This window comes from Acomys russatus, chromosome 25 (genome assembly GCF_903995435.1).
Source record: "Acomys russatus chromosome 25, mAcoRus1.1, whole genome shotgun sequence".
NCBI classification, from domain to species: domain Eukaryota; kingdom Metazoa; phylum Chordata; class Mammalia; order Rodentia; family Muridae; genus Acomys; species Acomys russatus.
In genome coordinates this window covers 41,493,869-41,508,984 of record NC_067161.1, presented here as the reverse complement: position 1 = coordinate 41,508,984, position 15,116 = coordinate 41,493,869, and the positions used below count along the sequence as shown (strand labels likewise).

At 56.7% G+C, this 15,116-nt stretch overlaps 1 protein-coding gene across 1 annotated transcript; it reads right to left on the bottom strand.

Annotated features, from left to right (window-relative positions):
* Positions 1 to 752: 752 nt before the first annotated feature.
* Positions 753 to 14,845, bottom strand: Llgl1 (LLGL scribble cell polarity complex component 1). The gene is made up of 22 exons (XM_051167584.1): positions 14,681 to 14,845; positions 11,714 to 11,811; positions 9,690 to 9,771; positions 9,458 to 9,588; positions 8,401 to 8,556; positions 8,159 to 8,321; positions 7,937 to 8,072; positions 7,700 to 7,754; positions 7,393 to 7,547; positions 7,083 to 7,306; positions 6,849 to 6,916; positions 5,814 to 5,967; positions 5,627 to 5,731; positions 4,606 to 4,898; positions 4,190 to 4,337; positions 3,866 to 4,019; positions 2,573 to 2,868; positions 1,861 to 2,125; positions 1,630 to 1,744; positions 1,390 to 1,502; positions 1,074 to 1,194; positions 753 to 1,009 (listed from the first exon to the last, which is right to left on the bottom strand). The coding sequence occupies exons 1-22, from the start codon at positions 14,759 to 14,761 to the stop codon at positions 931 to 933; spliced, it is 3,192 nt and encodes a 1,063-aa protein (XP_051023541.1). The 5' UTR covers positions 14,762 to 14,845; the 3' UTR covers positions 753 to 930.
* Between the last annotated feature and the right edge of the window lie 271 nt (positions 14,846 to 15,116).

Genomic DNA, 15,116 nt, shown 5'->3' with positions numbered 1-15,116 from the left:
ATGCTTTTATTTTCAATATTTAAAAAAATCAGTACTTTTAATATTAAAACAGCTAGTTTTTTAAAAAAAGACAGAAAAGCCCAAGGTGGAGTCTACAGGGAAGCCCATCCTCACCGCCCGCGCACACTCACACACCCCTAACCAACTCCAGCCATGATGCCTGCAGTTTCCAGTCACATGAGCATACACACAGGCCAGGAGCAAGTACCAAAAAAACTGCTGTAGAAATGGCTGGCCAGCACAGTCGAGGAGTTAGAAAAATACTGTTTGAGAAAGGAAGGGTAGTATGGAGTGCAGTATCCTAGCACACTCCCGCCAGCTAACTTTCAGGCTGGAGATGTCTTCAGAGCGCAGCATCAGTAAGACTGGATCCCACAGGTTAACAGGTGTGGAGTCAATGTTAAGGGGCTAGGCAAGACCGACAGTGGGCTGGGGTCAGCAGATGGGGAGGCCTACCAGTCTGCAGGGTGGACAGCCTGAGATGAACTTGCTGGGGGTCTAGGACAGTACCAAGTAGCAGGGTAAGGGGAGTATCTATGCCCAATGTAGGTACAGAGGCACTAGCTACCAAGGTCCAGAGAGCTCCAGGCTCCAGCTAGGCTGGGCCCATAGCAGGATAAGGTACTTTATGGGCACATACAGTCCATGTGCTGGCTCAACGGGCATATCTGCCTCGGTGACTCTCCTGTGACATGGGCTCGGTGAACAGGATGAGCCTCAACTCCTACGCCCACAGGACACAGGTGGCCCAGGAGCACCTCAAGGCTGACAGGCCAGCCCCTTCATAGCACTGATGACCGTGACTGTGGGTCTCTAAGCCTCTGGCAGCTAGTCTTCCTGGAGTGACAGCATTAGAGCCCTGCCAGGGTCCCCGCTGGAGCGAGGAATGGCAGCTGCTGTGTGGTAAGGCCTGGCTGCCCCCGCAGCACCTCATTTAATCAGAAGAGTGTAGGCTCGGGTCTCATCTGCTCCCAGGGTCCTCGGGCTCTTCTCAGAGTCCTCAGGAGAGCTGCGGTGGCAAGACCCCGAGTTGCCCTGGGGATGGAGGCTTGGGAGAGAGCAGCTGGCCTCACCCCAGGAAATCCTTCACATATTCCGCTGTGACGTCTCCTGTCGTGTCCAGCGTGGTATCCCCACTCGTAGCTGAGTCAATGGACACAGGTGAGAGTGTGGCCTCGGGTGCTTCTGTGGTGTCTGCTGGAAGAAATGCTCCTCAGCGTCTACTGTGCACCCAGAGACCTGGCCTAACAGCCCACTGCAGAACATGCATGCAGACACACAGGCACTGGCCACTTCTAGCCCTGGCCCAGTGGCACCAAGCTTATGTCTTGACCCGTCTCCCCCAAGTACCCTCACAGCCAATGGGTGCCCGACCCTGAGCCTTCTCACCAGCTCGCTTGCTGTGGGCAGAGTTGGGGCTTCCTTCACAGCTCTCTGGGGCCAGAATAATACTCCGGGTCCCATTAGCCTGGCTCAGCTTCGGTGACTCTTCAAGCCTTTGGCTAGAGAAATGGCTGTGAGTGTAATGGGGACTATTGCAGGCGCTACACCCCATCCCCCAACCAGAAATAGGCATTAACCCCTGGGAGTGAAGAACCCAGGTGGCTATGGGGCCCACTCCTCACCTACCTGGGCTGGGTGGCATTTCGGGGCCAGCTGATATCTAGGGAGCAGAGTGGTTCTGTGATATTGCGAGCACTCAGGGAGAAACGCTCGAATTCTGACGGAGAGATCAAGTAAAAGCCTGTGCGCAGGAGAGGAGGACCGTGTAAGGAAGAGAGGCTGCCCTACCCTTGGCCAGCACGAGCCTGGGCTTTGTGCTGTACCCAGCAATTGTTCCCAGGCCCTGTCCTGGCTCACCCTGGCCATGGCGTGTGAAGACACAGGAAGCGATGCCACTGATGTCCTCCTTTCGGATACAGGCGTAATGCACCTGAGGCCTCAGGCCAGGCACAGAGAAGACATGAACATCACCCAGGTTGGTGAGGCAGGCAAGGCAGGTCTCAGCATAGTCCTCGGAGATCACACTGGCGAATGTAGCCAGGGCTACCTTCCGCACACGACAGCCTTCATGGGCAGTCAGCTTGAATTTGGTCTTAGCACTCACCTTGGGTAGTGTGAACACCTGGCAACAAACAGCCAGTGAGTTAGGCCCAGCCTTGCCCTAACCATAGAGCTCCTCTGCAGACACCCAGCTAGGCCTGCAGGCCTCAGCCCAACTGTGCAACCAGTCAGCCCTTCCTATAGACCCAGCCCAGGGTTCATGGTGTGCTGTCCCTGCCCGTGCCAGATTAACTAGACAGTCGTGTGTTCTATGCCTGGTACTGTAAGGATTCAAGGAGTTCCCATGGGAGTCCTGGAGAAGGCGTTAAGGTAGAAAGCCTCGGGAACCTGGTAGGTCTAGCGTGCACCCAGACTCTTGAGGGGCTGCCACTGGCTGAAGGCTCTTTGGTGGAATGTGAGGGATTTAGGTCTCAGCAGGTAGGGAAAATGGGCAGAGCAGGGGTTCTAAAAGGTCCAAGATGGGGGCCTAGATGGATCTGCACCGTCCGCACCATCCATCGATGCTCACCTTGAACTGTTCCTCAGATGCAATAAGCACAGCATGCCCACCCTGCATGTCGGGCGCCTGAGCCAGGTCCCGGGAAGCCTCATAGGGCTCAGGCAGTGGACGGCCACGCCCATCCAACACAGCGATGGCCACCACAGGTGCCCGGTGCATCAGCTGTACCTCCTTGCCCAGTACAGCCTCCACTGCCTGCTCAGGCCGCTTTTCACCACCTGCTGTGGCTGCTGGAACCTCCAGTGCATAGGCAAATACAGAGCCCGAGTTGGTGCCTGCCCACATAGTGGGCCCGTGGTGGGTTGCTGTGGGGGGCAAGCAAAGTGAGGGGGGCCTCCTGATGAACCCCATTCCTCACAGACCAGCCTCTCACCTGTACCTTCATTTCCCAGCTGCTTGTAGGGAGTGGTGCTCCCTCCTCTCTCACACCTGCTATGTGGCCTTAACCCACTAGTCTGAGAAACCAGACTCACAAGCCACCTTAAGACATCTTCAAGGTAGGTATCAGGGCCACAGACTAGTCCCTGATACTACCAACCCATCAACTACACCCTCAACTGATTCCAGCAAGTGCAGTGCCCTCCAGCAAGGCTGGGCATCGTAGCACTCTTTTAATCCCAGTACTCAGGAGACAGAGACAGATCTCTGTGAGTGGAGTCCAGCCTGATCTACATAGCAAGTTCCAGGCAGCCAGAACTACATGGTGAGGCCCTGTCTACTGGACTATCTTTGCTCTCTAAAGTGTGGAGAGGGTATACGATGGTAGCAGATACCTGGGGGTGGCGGCTGAAGTATGTGGCTGACTGCACACTATTTTCTGTGTTTCAAACTACCAAAGAGCCACTAGCCTGAAATCCCAGCACTTGGTGAGACCACGGCAGGAGAATCTCTGTGACTTCAAGGCCAGTCTGGTGCCTGGTCTACAAAGCAAGTCCAGGACAACCAAGACTACACAGAGAAACCGTCTCGACTCAGAAACCAAAAAAACAAAACAAAAGAGCCACTAACAAACCCAAGGCACAAAGAGGACTTTCTACCACAGAGTCGATGCCAAGTCCCTGAATGAATGGGCAGGACCAGGGCCTGGGTGAGCCAACCCTGTCCAGCTCATCACGGCTCCTTTGCTGTTTATACAACCCACTCAACAACCCCCCAAAATATGTCCCCATAGGAAGCTATCCAGGTGGCCAAGGAGTCCCACAGTGTAGCTCAGAACACAGTGGGTGCTCATAACGCCCCTTCCCCCACCAGCACACAGAGGCCATCTAACCTCTCCAGCCCCTGTCCCTCCCCTGGCCTCACCATCTCGAAGGAATGTGTCAGCAAAGTAGAGGCAGCGTACAACGCCAGAAAGGGAGTCATCAGCAGATCGAGGCTCGATGCGACGCTGCACAGGTGTCATCTCCACATCGTGTGGGCAAGTCTGCTCTGCCAGCTGTGCGTTGGCCTCCTGCAACTGGATGAGCCAGAGGGCCTCAGATGTGCTCTAAGAGCCCTTTGTGCCCAGTACCCAGGAGGCATCGCCATCCCTGCACCTGCTCCCCGGCTCACGACAGGAGCACGGCAACTGAACAAACCTGAGGCCTCTGGGCCAGGGCATGGACATGGCAGCCAGTCCCAGCTCACCTTGCTACTGGCAGGAGTAGACCGTTTCTTGCCAGAGACACGGCTCTTACGGATACGCCGGAATGACTGTCGCAATGACTTCTTGAGGGACTTCACCCGTGACAGTGGCCCCTCCATGGCCAAAGAGTCATTGGGGTGAAGGGTACACCTGGGGATGATAGGGCCAGCTGTGCTGTGGAGCTACACTACACTCCTGCTACCGGAAGCCAGATACCAGAGCCCAGGTCACCAAGCCGGAGCAGCCTGGTGCTAGGCCTTGTGGCCACAGCAGCTGGAGTGGCTGAGAGTTCTCACAGGATGAGAGAGGTTATAAGGGGCATTTCCAATCAGCCTGCCTTTGCCACACCAAGCTCTGAAAAGAAACTGAATCCCAGACCGTCTTCAGGGTTTTGGCTGCCCACCTCATGCCACATTACCTGGCCAGCACAGGGCTCTTGCGCTGGTAGTCAAAAAGGCCAAAGCCGTGACTGGTCCCAAAGGCCACGAGGCTCCACTCAGCGTGGAGGGTGACGGCGGTGACGGCAGCGGGCGGTAGGCACTGCACCAGCATGCGGGGCTGGAATCCGGCAGGCCAAGGCAGCAGCCCTGGGTGCGGGCTCAGCCGCTCATGGCCCTTCCACGTGAAGCCCTCACGATCCTGAAGGAGATCCACACTGGCCACACTGACGGCCTGCTCTGCCGGCACATCACTGAGCTCCAGCACCAGCACCTGCAGCCCAACAGGAAGCAGACTCAGCAGAAGAAGGGCATGCTGGACCCTATCCAGACACTGCCAGAGTGGGCCCATAATGTCTTCATTCACCCACCAGCAAGTACCCTTTGAATACCTACTATATGCCAAAGGCTGCATTGAGCACCAAGAAACTGGTGACCTAAAAATGGGCTGGCCCCTGCCCTCCTGGAGCCCTTGACTCTTTACTGAGTCTGTCTCCCACTAAGCAAGGAGCAAACACTAAACACCTTGTACACGGTCAGGCACTAAATGTAGTCAGTGACTGAGACCCAGTAGGCTCTGCTACTGCAGAGCACATCTCATACCCATATTCCTCGGCCAGCCTCAGGTCTCTGTGGTTCCGCTACCCTTCCTCAAGTGATAGCTCCTCCCACTTCCCACTGGTCCTCACCCTGCCAACCATACCCAGTGCTTCATTTCCACTCTTTATTTATTTATTTATTTTTTTATTTTTCAAGACAGGGTTTCTCTGTGTAGCCATGGCTGTCCTGGACTCACTTTGTAGACCAGGCTGGCCTCAAACTCATAGCAATCCACCTGCCTCTGCTTCCCGAGTGCTGGGATTAAAGGCCTGCGCCACCACGCCCGGCTTCACTTTCCCACTCTGACCTACCACCTGTCTTGGTTCCATTTCACCACACCCTACAGGGCCACCTCCTGCAGAAAGCCTCCCCCGTAGCCACACCTGGGGACACCAACCATACCTGGCCTGCAGTGCCAGCCACCACCATCTGGGCTGTGTACTTGCAAAGTGCAACCTTCTGTATCCCCAGCCGTGGATCATCACTGTAGGGATCAAAGCAGCCCACCTGAGGGGACAAGATGCGATGCTGCTGCTGTGCAGAACTTAAGTTCAAAGGCCAGGCCTGAGGGGAGGGAAGGGAGAGGCACCTTTCGGAAGGGCGGCCAGTCATCCTCCACGGCCTGAGCCAGGCTGTCAGCATGCTCACAATCCGTCTGGAAGAGGCCAGCTGTGCTCAGTTTGTAGAGTGGCCTTAGCGCCACACCAGAAGCATCCCAGAACCGTACAGTGCCATCCTCATGGCTGTGGAGAGGCTGAGTGTCAGATCCACACCTTCTAGATTATTCCTCCAGTGGCCACTATAGGTGCTACTGCATATGCCAAGCACTAGCTGGAGCCACTGTGCAGGAAGTGGGTACTCAGTGCACACTGCATGCCAGACTATACACATATCTCATGGCCTGAGCGCCCTCTGAACGGGTTGGAGGGAGAAGGGATGACCGCCCTGACAACTAGGAGATGGCAGAGGGGACAACGGGCACTCAGAAGTCACAGCATATGCCATGAACCCAGGAAGGGCAAAAGGCCCAAGGAGGCAGTGGGAAGGCTGGGCAGCAAAAGCAGGGGGAAGCAGGGCGTGGGGGGGAGGAGGGGGAGAAGAGTAGACAGAACTAGGGTTGGGACACAGCTTTCTCAAGACAGACAGACGCCCAGGTAGCTGAGGAGCTAGAGTGACGTGGTTCAGGCTCTCCAGCATCCCTGAGGCCATAATAAGCTCTCCACAGGAAGAGGCAAGTTGCCTTCAGAGGCCTGAGGGTCCCAAGACAGGCAGGAGGGAGGGGCAAGGCTGTTACTAAGGCCTGAGTCACCAGTGCCCAGACCTAGCCTGGCTTTCCAGCACCTGACTGGAGGAGTCAGCAGAGGCCAACCCAGATTTTCCAGTCCATGACAGGCAAGCCAAGTGGGTGGAGCCTGGGCTGGGCTGGAACTCAGTCCAAGGCCAAGAGGAAGTGCAGGGCAGGGCTTTGAGCCAGAATGTAGGGAGGTTTCCTTACAGGAGCAACCCGACTTTGCTACGACCAAGCCTGAGTCACTGAGCACTTTAGCACCCAAAGAATCTGGGGCATCCAAGAAGCAAATAAGGCCTCACAGGGCCCTGTCTATAGCCCACACCCCACACCTACCCGGTCAGGAGCAGCCCACGCTGAGAGGGTTCCTGAGCCAAGTTCCGGCCCCCAGTAATGGGCCAGCTCTACGAAAGACAACAAAGATGAGCACTTGAAGCTAAGATGACGCTTTCCCTCATCTGGTCAGACGCCCACCATGTTCCCATCTCCAGTCTGGGCTGGACGCTACCCTCCACCAGCAACAGCCCTCACCTGACCAGCCCTCCTGGGTCACAGGACAGCCACACTCACCAAGGCACTGGAGGCAGGCTGTGGGCTCTGCTGCTCACCAGCTCTTACGATGCGGGCCCACAGCTTGCTGGGGACATTAGCAACATGGGCAGAGCAAGTGATGGCTGATGAATGCAGTGGGGCCAGGTAAGGGGCAGGCACAGCTGGCCAGCCTGGTGTCTGCAGGTCCAGCACCACCAGCTCCTCCTCCAGAAGCACAGCTAGGGCCTGGGGGTTGTCAAACTCTGTGGAATTGGGCGAGTGAGTGAGTGAGCGAGCTCAGCTTCCAGCCACAATGGGCTCACTGGGGTGAGGGAGGTGGGGTACGCACCATCCTCAGGTTGTGTGCTGTGCACTGTGAAGAAGTCAATGACGCGGGAGGTGAAGTCCAGGGTCACCAGTGTCTCTGCTCGCAGCACACTCACACAGTGGCGGTCACCATAGCTGGCACGAGGCATGCCGCCACTGAAGATGATGAAGTGGTCTCTGCAAGGGAGGGATGCCACGTGAACCAGGAGCCCCTGGAGAACTGGGCACACGCTGGATAACCCAGTAAGGGCTTCACCCCGCTACACCCAGAGCCTAATCCTCTAGTCCCCAGCCAGACAAGCCCCTCCCACACCGCCCCCTCTACCTACCCTGACTCACAGCTCCGCCACAGAATCTTGTTGATGGCCTTGCAGGGGAAAGGGCCTGGGGGTGGGGAGAGTGTCAGACCTCCCAATTCCTCATCCATGTGCCTCTCCCCAAAGTATGGCCCATGCCCAGCAAATACCCCCCGGAGTCTCCTTCTATAGATTTGGCTAGGCAGTACCCTCATCAAGGCCAGACAGTCCTCCAGTCCCACCCTCGGCTCAAGCCTCCCCAGTGCTCACCATAGGGTGTGGTCACTACAGTGGGCTGCAGCGTTGGGGGGCTGCCAGTGTCTGTGGGCCAGATGGCATAGCTGCCATCACTGTGTGAGCTGATAACGGTGCTGCCACCACGCCCCCAACACAGGCTCTCCAGCTGCTACGGACGAGGATAGGATGGCATGGTGAGCCAGCAGGTGTGTACAAGGGCCTGGAGGGAGGGGCTCACAGGCCTCCCTTGCTTACCTGGTTCCCCAGGAAAATGCGATCCACACACTGTGTAGCCTGGCTCCAGATGACCAGTAAGCCCCGACTATAGCCTATGAGGATCTTGGTGGGGTCTTGCAGATGTCCCTGGAGCGATTCCACAGGGCCCAAGGCCTTCCCACAACGGTAATCATCGGGCACACTGCAGAGAGTGGCCCAGAGTCAGGAGAACTCCCCAGGAATGGGAAGGTCCCCCTGCCTGCTGCTCACCTGCCGCTCACCTGTGCAGAACCTCATCTGGGCTGAGAGTCTGCCCCTCAAGCAGTGTCAGGGTCGCAACATCCAGGAAGAAAATGCTGCCACTCTCAGTTCCCAGGGCCACTGTGTTGCCAGCTACCAGCAGGACCACAGTGACACGGGTCAAACTGGCAGGGGCGCTGCAGGCAAGAGGGAAAGTGAGTAAGGTGAGCCCACCCCTCTGCTGGGGAAGGCAGGATGGGCTGAACCCTCTCTCTGGGCTCTCTTGTGCAGTCACAGGGCCTGTTCACAGCACAGGCTGACACCCTGGGAAGGCAATATGCAGTGTAATTAACCCACTCAATTATCCCCCAGCATGCCAGCAAAGAAAGGGACCAAAAAAAAAAAATCTTCCCCAGGTCTCAAAGGACTCACAGCTCCTCTTACTACTGGGCCACTCTCAGGCTAATAGAACACTGCCCAAGCCAGGGTACCCAGGGGCCCCTCCAGTCCCTGCCTACAGTGACGGGGACAGCCTAGGGACTAACCTGTGCTCAAGGACTAGCCCATCCCAGCCATCTCCAGCAGGCCTGAGGGCCAGGTCCTTTACCTGGGAAGCCTGGCCTGCTGTGCACCTCACTGAGTGTACCCCGGAGAACCCTCCCAACTACCAACGGTGACGTGGCCTATCCAAACTCAAGAAACCAGCAGGAAGGCCAAGCATGGGAGCACACACCTGTAGCCCCACACTTGAGAGACTGAGGCTGGAGACCAAAACTAGCCTGAGACTCTGCTCGTGTCACCTTGTCACAGAACTGTCCCAAATGCCTAGAGAGTACAATGCCAGCCTGCTAAGGAGTTGGATATATAACATATTTTATTCACTGGGACCCCAAAACTGAAAGCTCCCACAGTGGGAAGCATAGACCCTGCCTACTAGCCTGAGACTCAGCTAGTCACACCTCTGACCTTCACTTCAAAGGGTACTGCTGTGAAGCAAGGCCCTACCCAGGCAGGCTTCCACACCCCACCCTGAGTGGGCTCAGAGGCTCTCTCTATCACCCCTAGCCGGTGGCTAGCCCCAACCTAGACTTCCAGTACCTGGCACTGTCAAAAGCGGGCCGGCTGGGTGGCTGGAAGCTGAGCCCTTCCTTCAGGTGGGCACAGCCACTATGATGGACGATCTCCCACAGATGCAAGCTGCTGTCATCCAGCAGTGTCAAGAGGCGGCCCTGAGTGGGGGGAGCAGAGACCAAAGTGGGGATAACCTGGAGGGGAGGAGGACATTGGGATGGGGACCACCCGGTGCTGGTGAAGGAGGGCAGATGTTCACCTGACCAGGCAGGAAGTGCATCTGGGTGACGGTGGCTGTGTCCCGATGCAGGCCTGTGAATTCCACGCCAGGTGCACCATAGCTGAGGTGACTTGTCAAGGACAAACACACGCAGGCCAAGCCAGGACGGTTCTGACAGGCCTCTCCCAAGACCCTGCCCGTCCAGGAGTCCAGCGGTCTCCTGATGAGCCCCGTTCATGAAGCAACGCTGCTCCTGTGCGTCCCCAAGGTGCCCAGACTCTACACGCCGCCCCCCAAAGTAGCGTGCTGCTGTAGGTCTCTCAAGCCCTCATCTGTACAGCAAGCTAACAACTCAAACTCAGAAAGCCGGTGCGGATAGAGCAAGAACAAACACGTGCTCAGCACTGTGGCTCCAGGGTGGTACACACCGGGCCTTGGAGCAACCTGCGTGGACCGAGCACCTTGCAGTAGAGGCTAAACAGGCCTAGGCAGAACAGAGCAACACTGGATCAAACAACCCCAACTGAGGGCAAGAATCCCAACCTCCACAGCAGGCAGCCAGCAGCTTCCACTGCCCATCTTACAGATGAACACGCTACAAGACTGGTCACCTGCTTGAGCAAGTGCCCTGAGACGCAGCAACCCCAGGATCGATGGTGGCCAGCAAAGCCGGAAGGGGCCCAGGAGAACTAAGATGAGTCAGGGATGTTGTCCCAGTGACAGGGCAGGGGCGGTTGCCTGGGTACTGAGCTGGGACTCCCTGCAGTCCTGGCAAAGACGACAAAGAGAGGGCAGGGGCAGCTGGCGGGAGGCAGGGTCTCCCAGGAGATGAGCCTGCCCTGCAGGGGGAAGGGAGGCTTAGAGACCAAGGCTGGCACTTTCCAGCCTCAGTTTCCCAACCCTGGGGCGGGCTCAAGGCTGTAGGAATTTAAAGGAAAGAGGGACGAGAAAGGCCTCCTCATCTGTACTAAGCACGAGGAGCCAGTTTCCACAAGGACAGCGCCAAGCACCTGGAGGTGAAGACTGGCCACTCTGATGTGGACACCTCTAACACAGTACAGGGCCTTTAATCTCGGCACTCGGGAGGCAGAGGCAGGTGGCTCGCTGCGAGTTCCAGGCCAGCCTGGTCTAAAAGGGAGTTCAGGACAGCCAAGGCTACATAGAGAAACCCTGTCTTGAAAAGCCAAACAAAACAAAACAAAACAAAAACCCAAAACAAAACAGTACAAGGCCTCAGAAGTGGACTGGCAGCACAGCACCCACAGGGCTTGCAATGGAAGGTGGGGTGGAAGCCTACTCACTGTCTCACCACAGAGGGAAGGACATCCCCATCCATCCAGGCACATTCCCTAACACGAGACACCAGCTCATAAGCAATGAGCCGTATTCCCACCCCGACCTAGTGCTCCTAGCTCTGTCTGGGTGAGTGAGGTGAGAGAGATAAGCACCTTTACCAAGCTGCTTCTAGCCAGGCCTCGCACCTCAGTTTTCCTGAAGGCAGGTTAGGGTGGTAGTTCCAGGGTAAGGAGACACTCACTCAGCAGCCTGCTGCCCCACCCCCTCCCGAGACGGCAGGAAAATGCCTGCTTTGTACAGCCCAGTCGGTCTACTGTGCAGCATCAGGGTCCAATAGGGGCAGTGTCACTCTCACCATGCTGAGCCTGGCACTGCCCTCGTCCCCTGGATTGAACACATGGATCTTCATACTTGTGTTTTTGTGTCTGTGTGTGCACACAGGCTCACCACCCTCTCACCAGGGCCCATAGGCTAACCCTAACTGCCCCAGTCACAGTTTGCCAACGTGATGGTAGGGTCACCTAAGAATTGGCAGGCTGAAAGACTGCAAGGTATAGCTGTGGTCGCTGCTACCTGACGTCCACTGCAATCACCCATCTCCCAACAAAAAGACCGGATCATTTCTGAAAGGAGTCATGGGCAAGCAGGCACAGCCACCCTCTTCAGTGGCTCCAACACACTCGGCCATCTCCACGAAGCACCTGGCACACTAGGAACCCAGCATGAAGGTCCTCACAATCCCTGAGTGCCATGGCCGCAAAGGATACATCTTAACAGCCCCAGACCTGGTGCCGATAGCCATGATGCGAAGCTCGGGGTCGAAGGCCAAGGCACTGGGCTGGTTGGGGAAGCCATGCTCCACAGTCTGTGAGGAAGGAGAAGGCGACATGGGCAACACACCCTGGGACTTCTGTTTCCGCTTGGCCCAGAAGGTGCTGCCTACCTCCCCACGTGGAAAGAGCCAGAGAGCAGGAATCCCAGCCCAGCGCCATCAGAAGAGGGGCTAGCCTGGGCACTGTCAGCGATGATGTGCCCTGCCTGCTTCTCTGCTCTCTGTGAAGCAAGCGCAGCACCCTGCCTCACGTTGGTGTGGCCGTGCTTCCTCCCACTGGCCCACCCATCAAGTACCAAGTGTGGTAGGGACATGAATACCCTCATGAGATGTCAAATGGAGACTGGAGCACACGGCTATAATCTTAGCATCTGGAAGGCTGAGGCAGGAGGATTCTGAGCTAGAAGATAGCATGGGCCACACAGTGCGATGCTGTCTCAGAAATAATAAAAACATAAATAAAACAGGCCATCCCTGTGGGAACAGCCCTCTGGATAGGTGGTGTGGCAGAACTTAACTATGCACTCTTGGACTGGTCACAGTACTCCATCCGGCCTGCTTAAACTTTGCAGTGACAGTGAACCCATTGAAGAGAGTAGGGCCACCAACCCCTCCCCATCCCTGAGCTGGTAAGGGAATTCCCTTTCCCATAGTACTGCCATACCCTGTCTGGACCTGACCCCTCCAGTTAGCCCCAGGCTTGCAGTCCAGTGTCCAGGAGACACTAGGACAAGACAGCAAGGCAAGTCCCCACGGTCCTGAGTGGGCACCATCAGGCTCATCTTATGGAAGAGAAGGCTAAATCCCTTATTTAGTGCCTGTCCGTTGCACCTCAAATCCAATCAATTCCTGAGCTTTTACTGTCTTAGCTTTAAGACACACAGGAGTTGGCCTTCGCACACCCTGCTCCAGGCCTAAACAACGCCTGCCTGGACCAGTGCTCACTCAAGAGGCGGCTACCTATGGAAAACCAGCCAGCCATCCCTACCTCCTCCACGTGGGGCCCTCCAGGAGATTTCTGCTGATCCTCGGCCAAAGCCAGAGTCCTCACTACATGATTCCTCTCTGGGCATCTCCGTTCGCCCACCCCCCACCCCAAAGCCCTTTGCTCTTTTCCTAGGCAGCTTCTCCTGCACTCCTTCTGCCCCCTCCCCCACCACACTGGCAACTCTACAAGGCCTCCCTAACAGGTCCTGTCTACATCATCGTCGCAGTGCACACTCCCACACACTCATCACACACACCATGGTTTATCATTAGCACTAGCCAATCTTGTGAACTGACATATACTGCACTTCTCTGTGTAGGCTTTTCGTCCTGGTCCTTTTCCCAATGAATAAGCCACCTCCTTCAATGAAGAGCTGTCTCCTTTGGATTCCACTGTGTCCCTAGCACCGAGGAGGCAGGGATCCAGACTAAATTAGCATGGGATGCCCATCAAATTAGCATGGGATGCCCATCGTACAGGCAACCTACAGTCTGAGCTGAATTTGAACCCAACAGGCAGAGTTAAAAGAAAATGGGTGTTCACCCTGGACCACAAGCCCAAGCTCAAGAATCTGAGGCCTCTTCCCTAGAGATCTAACAGCTCCTCTTCCCCAAGATGACCTAGCTAGCTCCCATCACTGTTGCCCCACTCCCATCAGGCCCTAGCCTCCTCAACTGTTCCCACTGTCGCACCAGCCAAGGGGAGGCGACCCGCAGTGCGTCATCACCACATCTGTGCAGGTCCTCACTACAGACCCCCACTCACTGGCTGAGACTCATTTTCTTCTTGTTTCATGGGGCTCACCCTCATGGCCACACCAGCAAAAGCAGAGGCTCACATCTGAGGAGCCTCTCCTCACAGGTCTCGCTGGCAGGTTCTTAGTCACAGTGTCGGTGAGCCCTGACAGCACCATCAGCGCTGCCTGGGACCTCAACAGGATGAAATGAGCCATGGCAGGACCTCCCCTGAAACATGGCTCCTAAGAGAAGTTCAGGGCCCCTAAGTTCTGTTTAGGAGGGTAGCAGCTGCCCCAAAACTCCGGGCCCATACTCGACTGTCATTACACAGCAAGGCAAGAAAGAAAAGTGTCCCACTCTGGATTGAATCTCAATTCTTTTCATGTGTGTAATAGAAATGAGAAAGCCAATCCTTAATGACAGAGTGCACACTGAGTGCACATCCAACCCAATCCGAGCCCCACCACTACGAATCAGAGGTAGCCTTGCAAGGCTCTATATTGGTCACTGCTGGGGAGGTGGAGGCTGAGGCCCTTCCCAGGGTTTCTTTTCGCCCTCACAGTCTCTCCAACTTTAGTAAGATTCGGCCGCCTGGCCTAGTTGCAAGGAGATCCAGAATCTACAAGAGGGAAACTGGTCTCATATCATGGCGGGGGAAACTGAGGCACCACGGTTTGAATTTATAGTTGGGCACACAGACCCGCACATCCCCTAGACTAGGGACCCCAAAACAGGGCAGAGCCTCGGGAGAAGGGTGGAAACTCGGCGCTGGGATTTCCCAGCCCCACCCCCACCAACCCCCACTTCTCCCACTCTCGCCCGCCTAGGAGTTAAAGAAAAACAAAACCTGGCCTTGGGTGCCTGCCCCTCGGCCGAGGCGGGCCACACACCAAAAGAAAAAAGAAGAAAAGAAGAAAGAAAGAAGAGAGGCAAGAAGAAAGAAAGGAAAAAGAGAGGCCAAGAGTGAAAGGCAGATAGGTAGGGGGACTCCACTGAGCCCAAGGGACACCCCAGAGAAACATCAGGGGTTCAGAGATCAGGAGCAGAGAAATAAGAGGAGCCAGAAAGCGCACAGCGCGACGCAGGGCACAGCCTGAGACCCCAAGCAGGCACACCGGAGCAGCGCGGAGCTTGCAGGGCAGAGGCGGCCCGCCGTGGCCCGCCCCGGCCGCCGCACCTTGTGGAAGGCGAAGAGCTCCTGCTTGAGCTTCTCGCGCTGCGGATCGGCACCCTGCCGCCGGAACCGAAACTTCATCATCTTGTGCCCGCCGCCGCCACCGCCGCCGCGGGATGCGCCCGGCCCCGCCGGTCCTGAGGCGCGGGGCGGGGCCTTCACGGAGGCGCGGGACGCCACGGACGCCCGCCCGATCCACGACGTGAGCGTGCCCGCCGTGCCGTGCCGCCCCTTGCTCGCCAGACAATGGGCGAGGACCGGGCCCCCGGGCTCGCCAGGCTCGCCAGGGGGCCCCAGTCACGCATGTGCAGTAGTGCGGGGCCTGCTGGGACTTGTAGTCCGAAGGTGGGTCTCCACTCTAGGAAGCTTGGAGAAGGTTGTTTTCCACTCACGACTGAGCTACACGAACATGTTCATAATGCGAGGGACAATTCCCTAG

Coding starts and splice junctions, on each gene's coding strand:
- Llgl1 (XM_051167584.1), bottom strand. CDS start 14,761: ATGATGAAGTTTCGGTTCCGGCGGCAGGGTGCCGATCCGCAGCGCGAG. Junction 4,020..4,189: donor CTACTCCTGCCAGTAGCAAG/GTGAGCTGGGAC, acceptor TGGCTCATCCAG/TTGCAGGAGGCCAACGCACA. Junction 1,503..1,629: donor CGAAATGCCACCCAGCCCAG/GTAGGTGAGGAG, acceptor CCATTTCTCTAG/CCAAAGGCTTGAAGAGTCAC.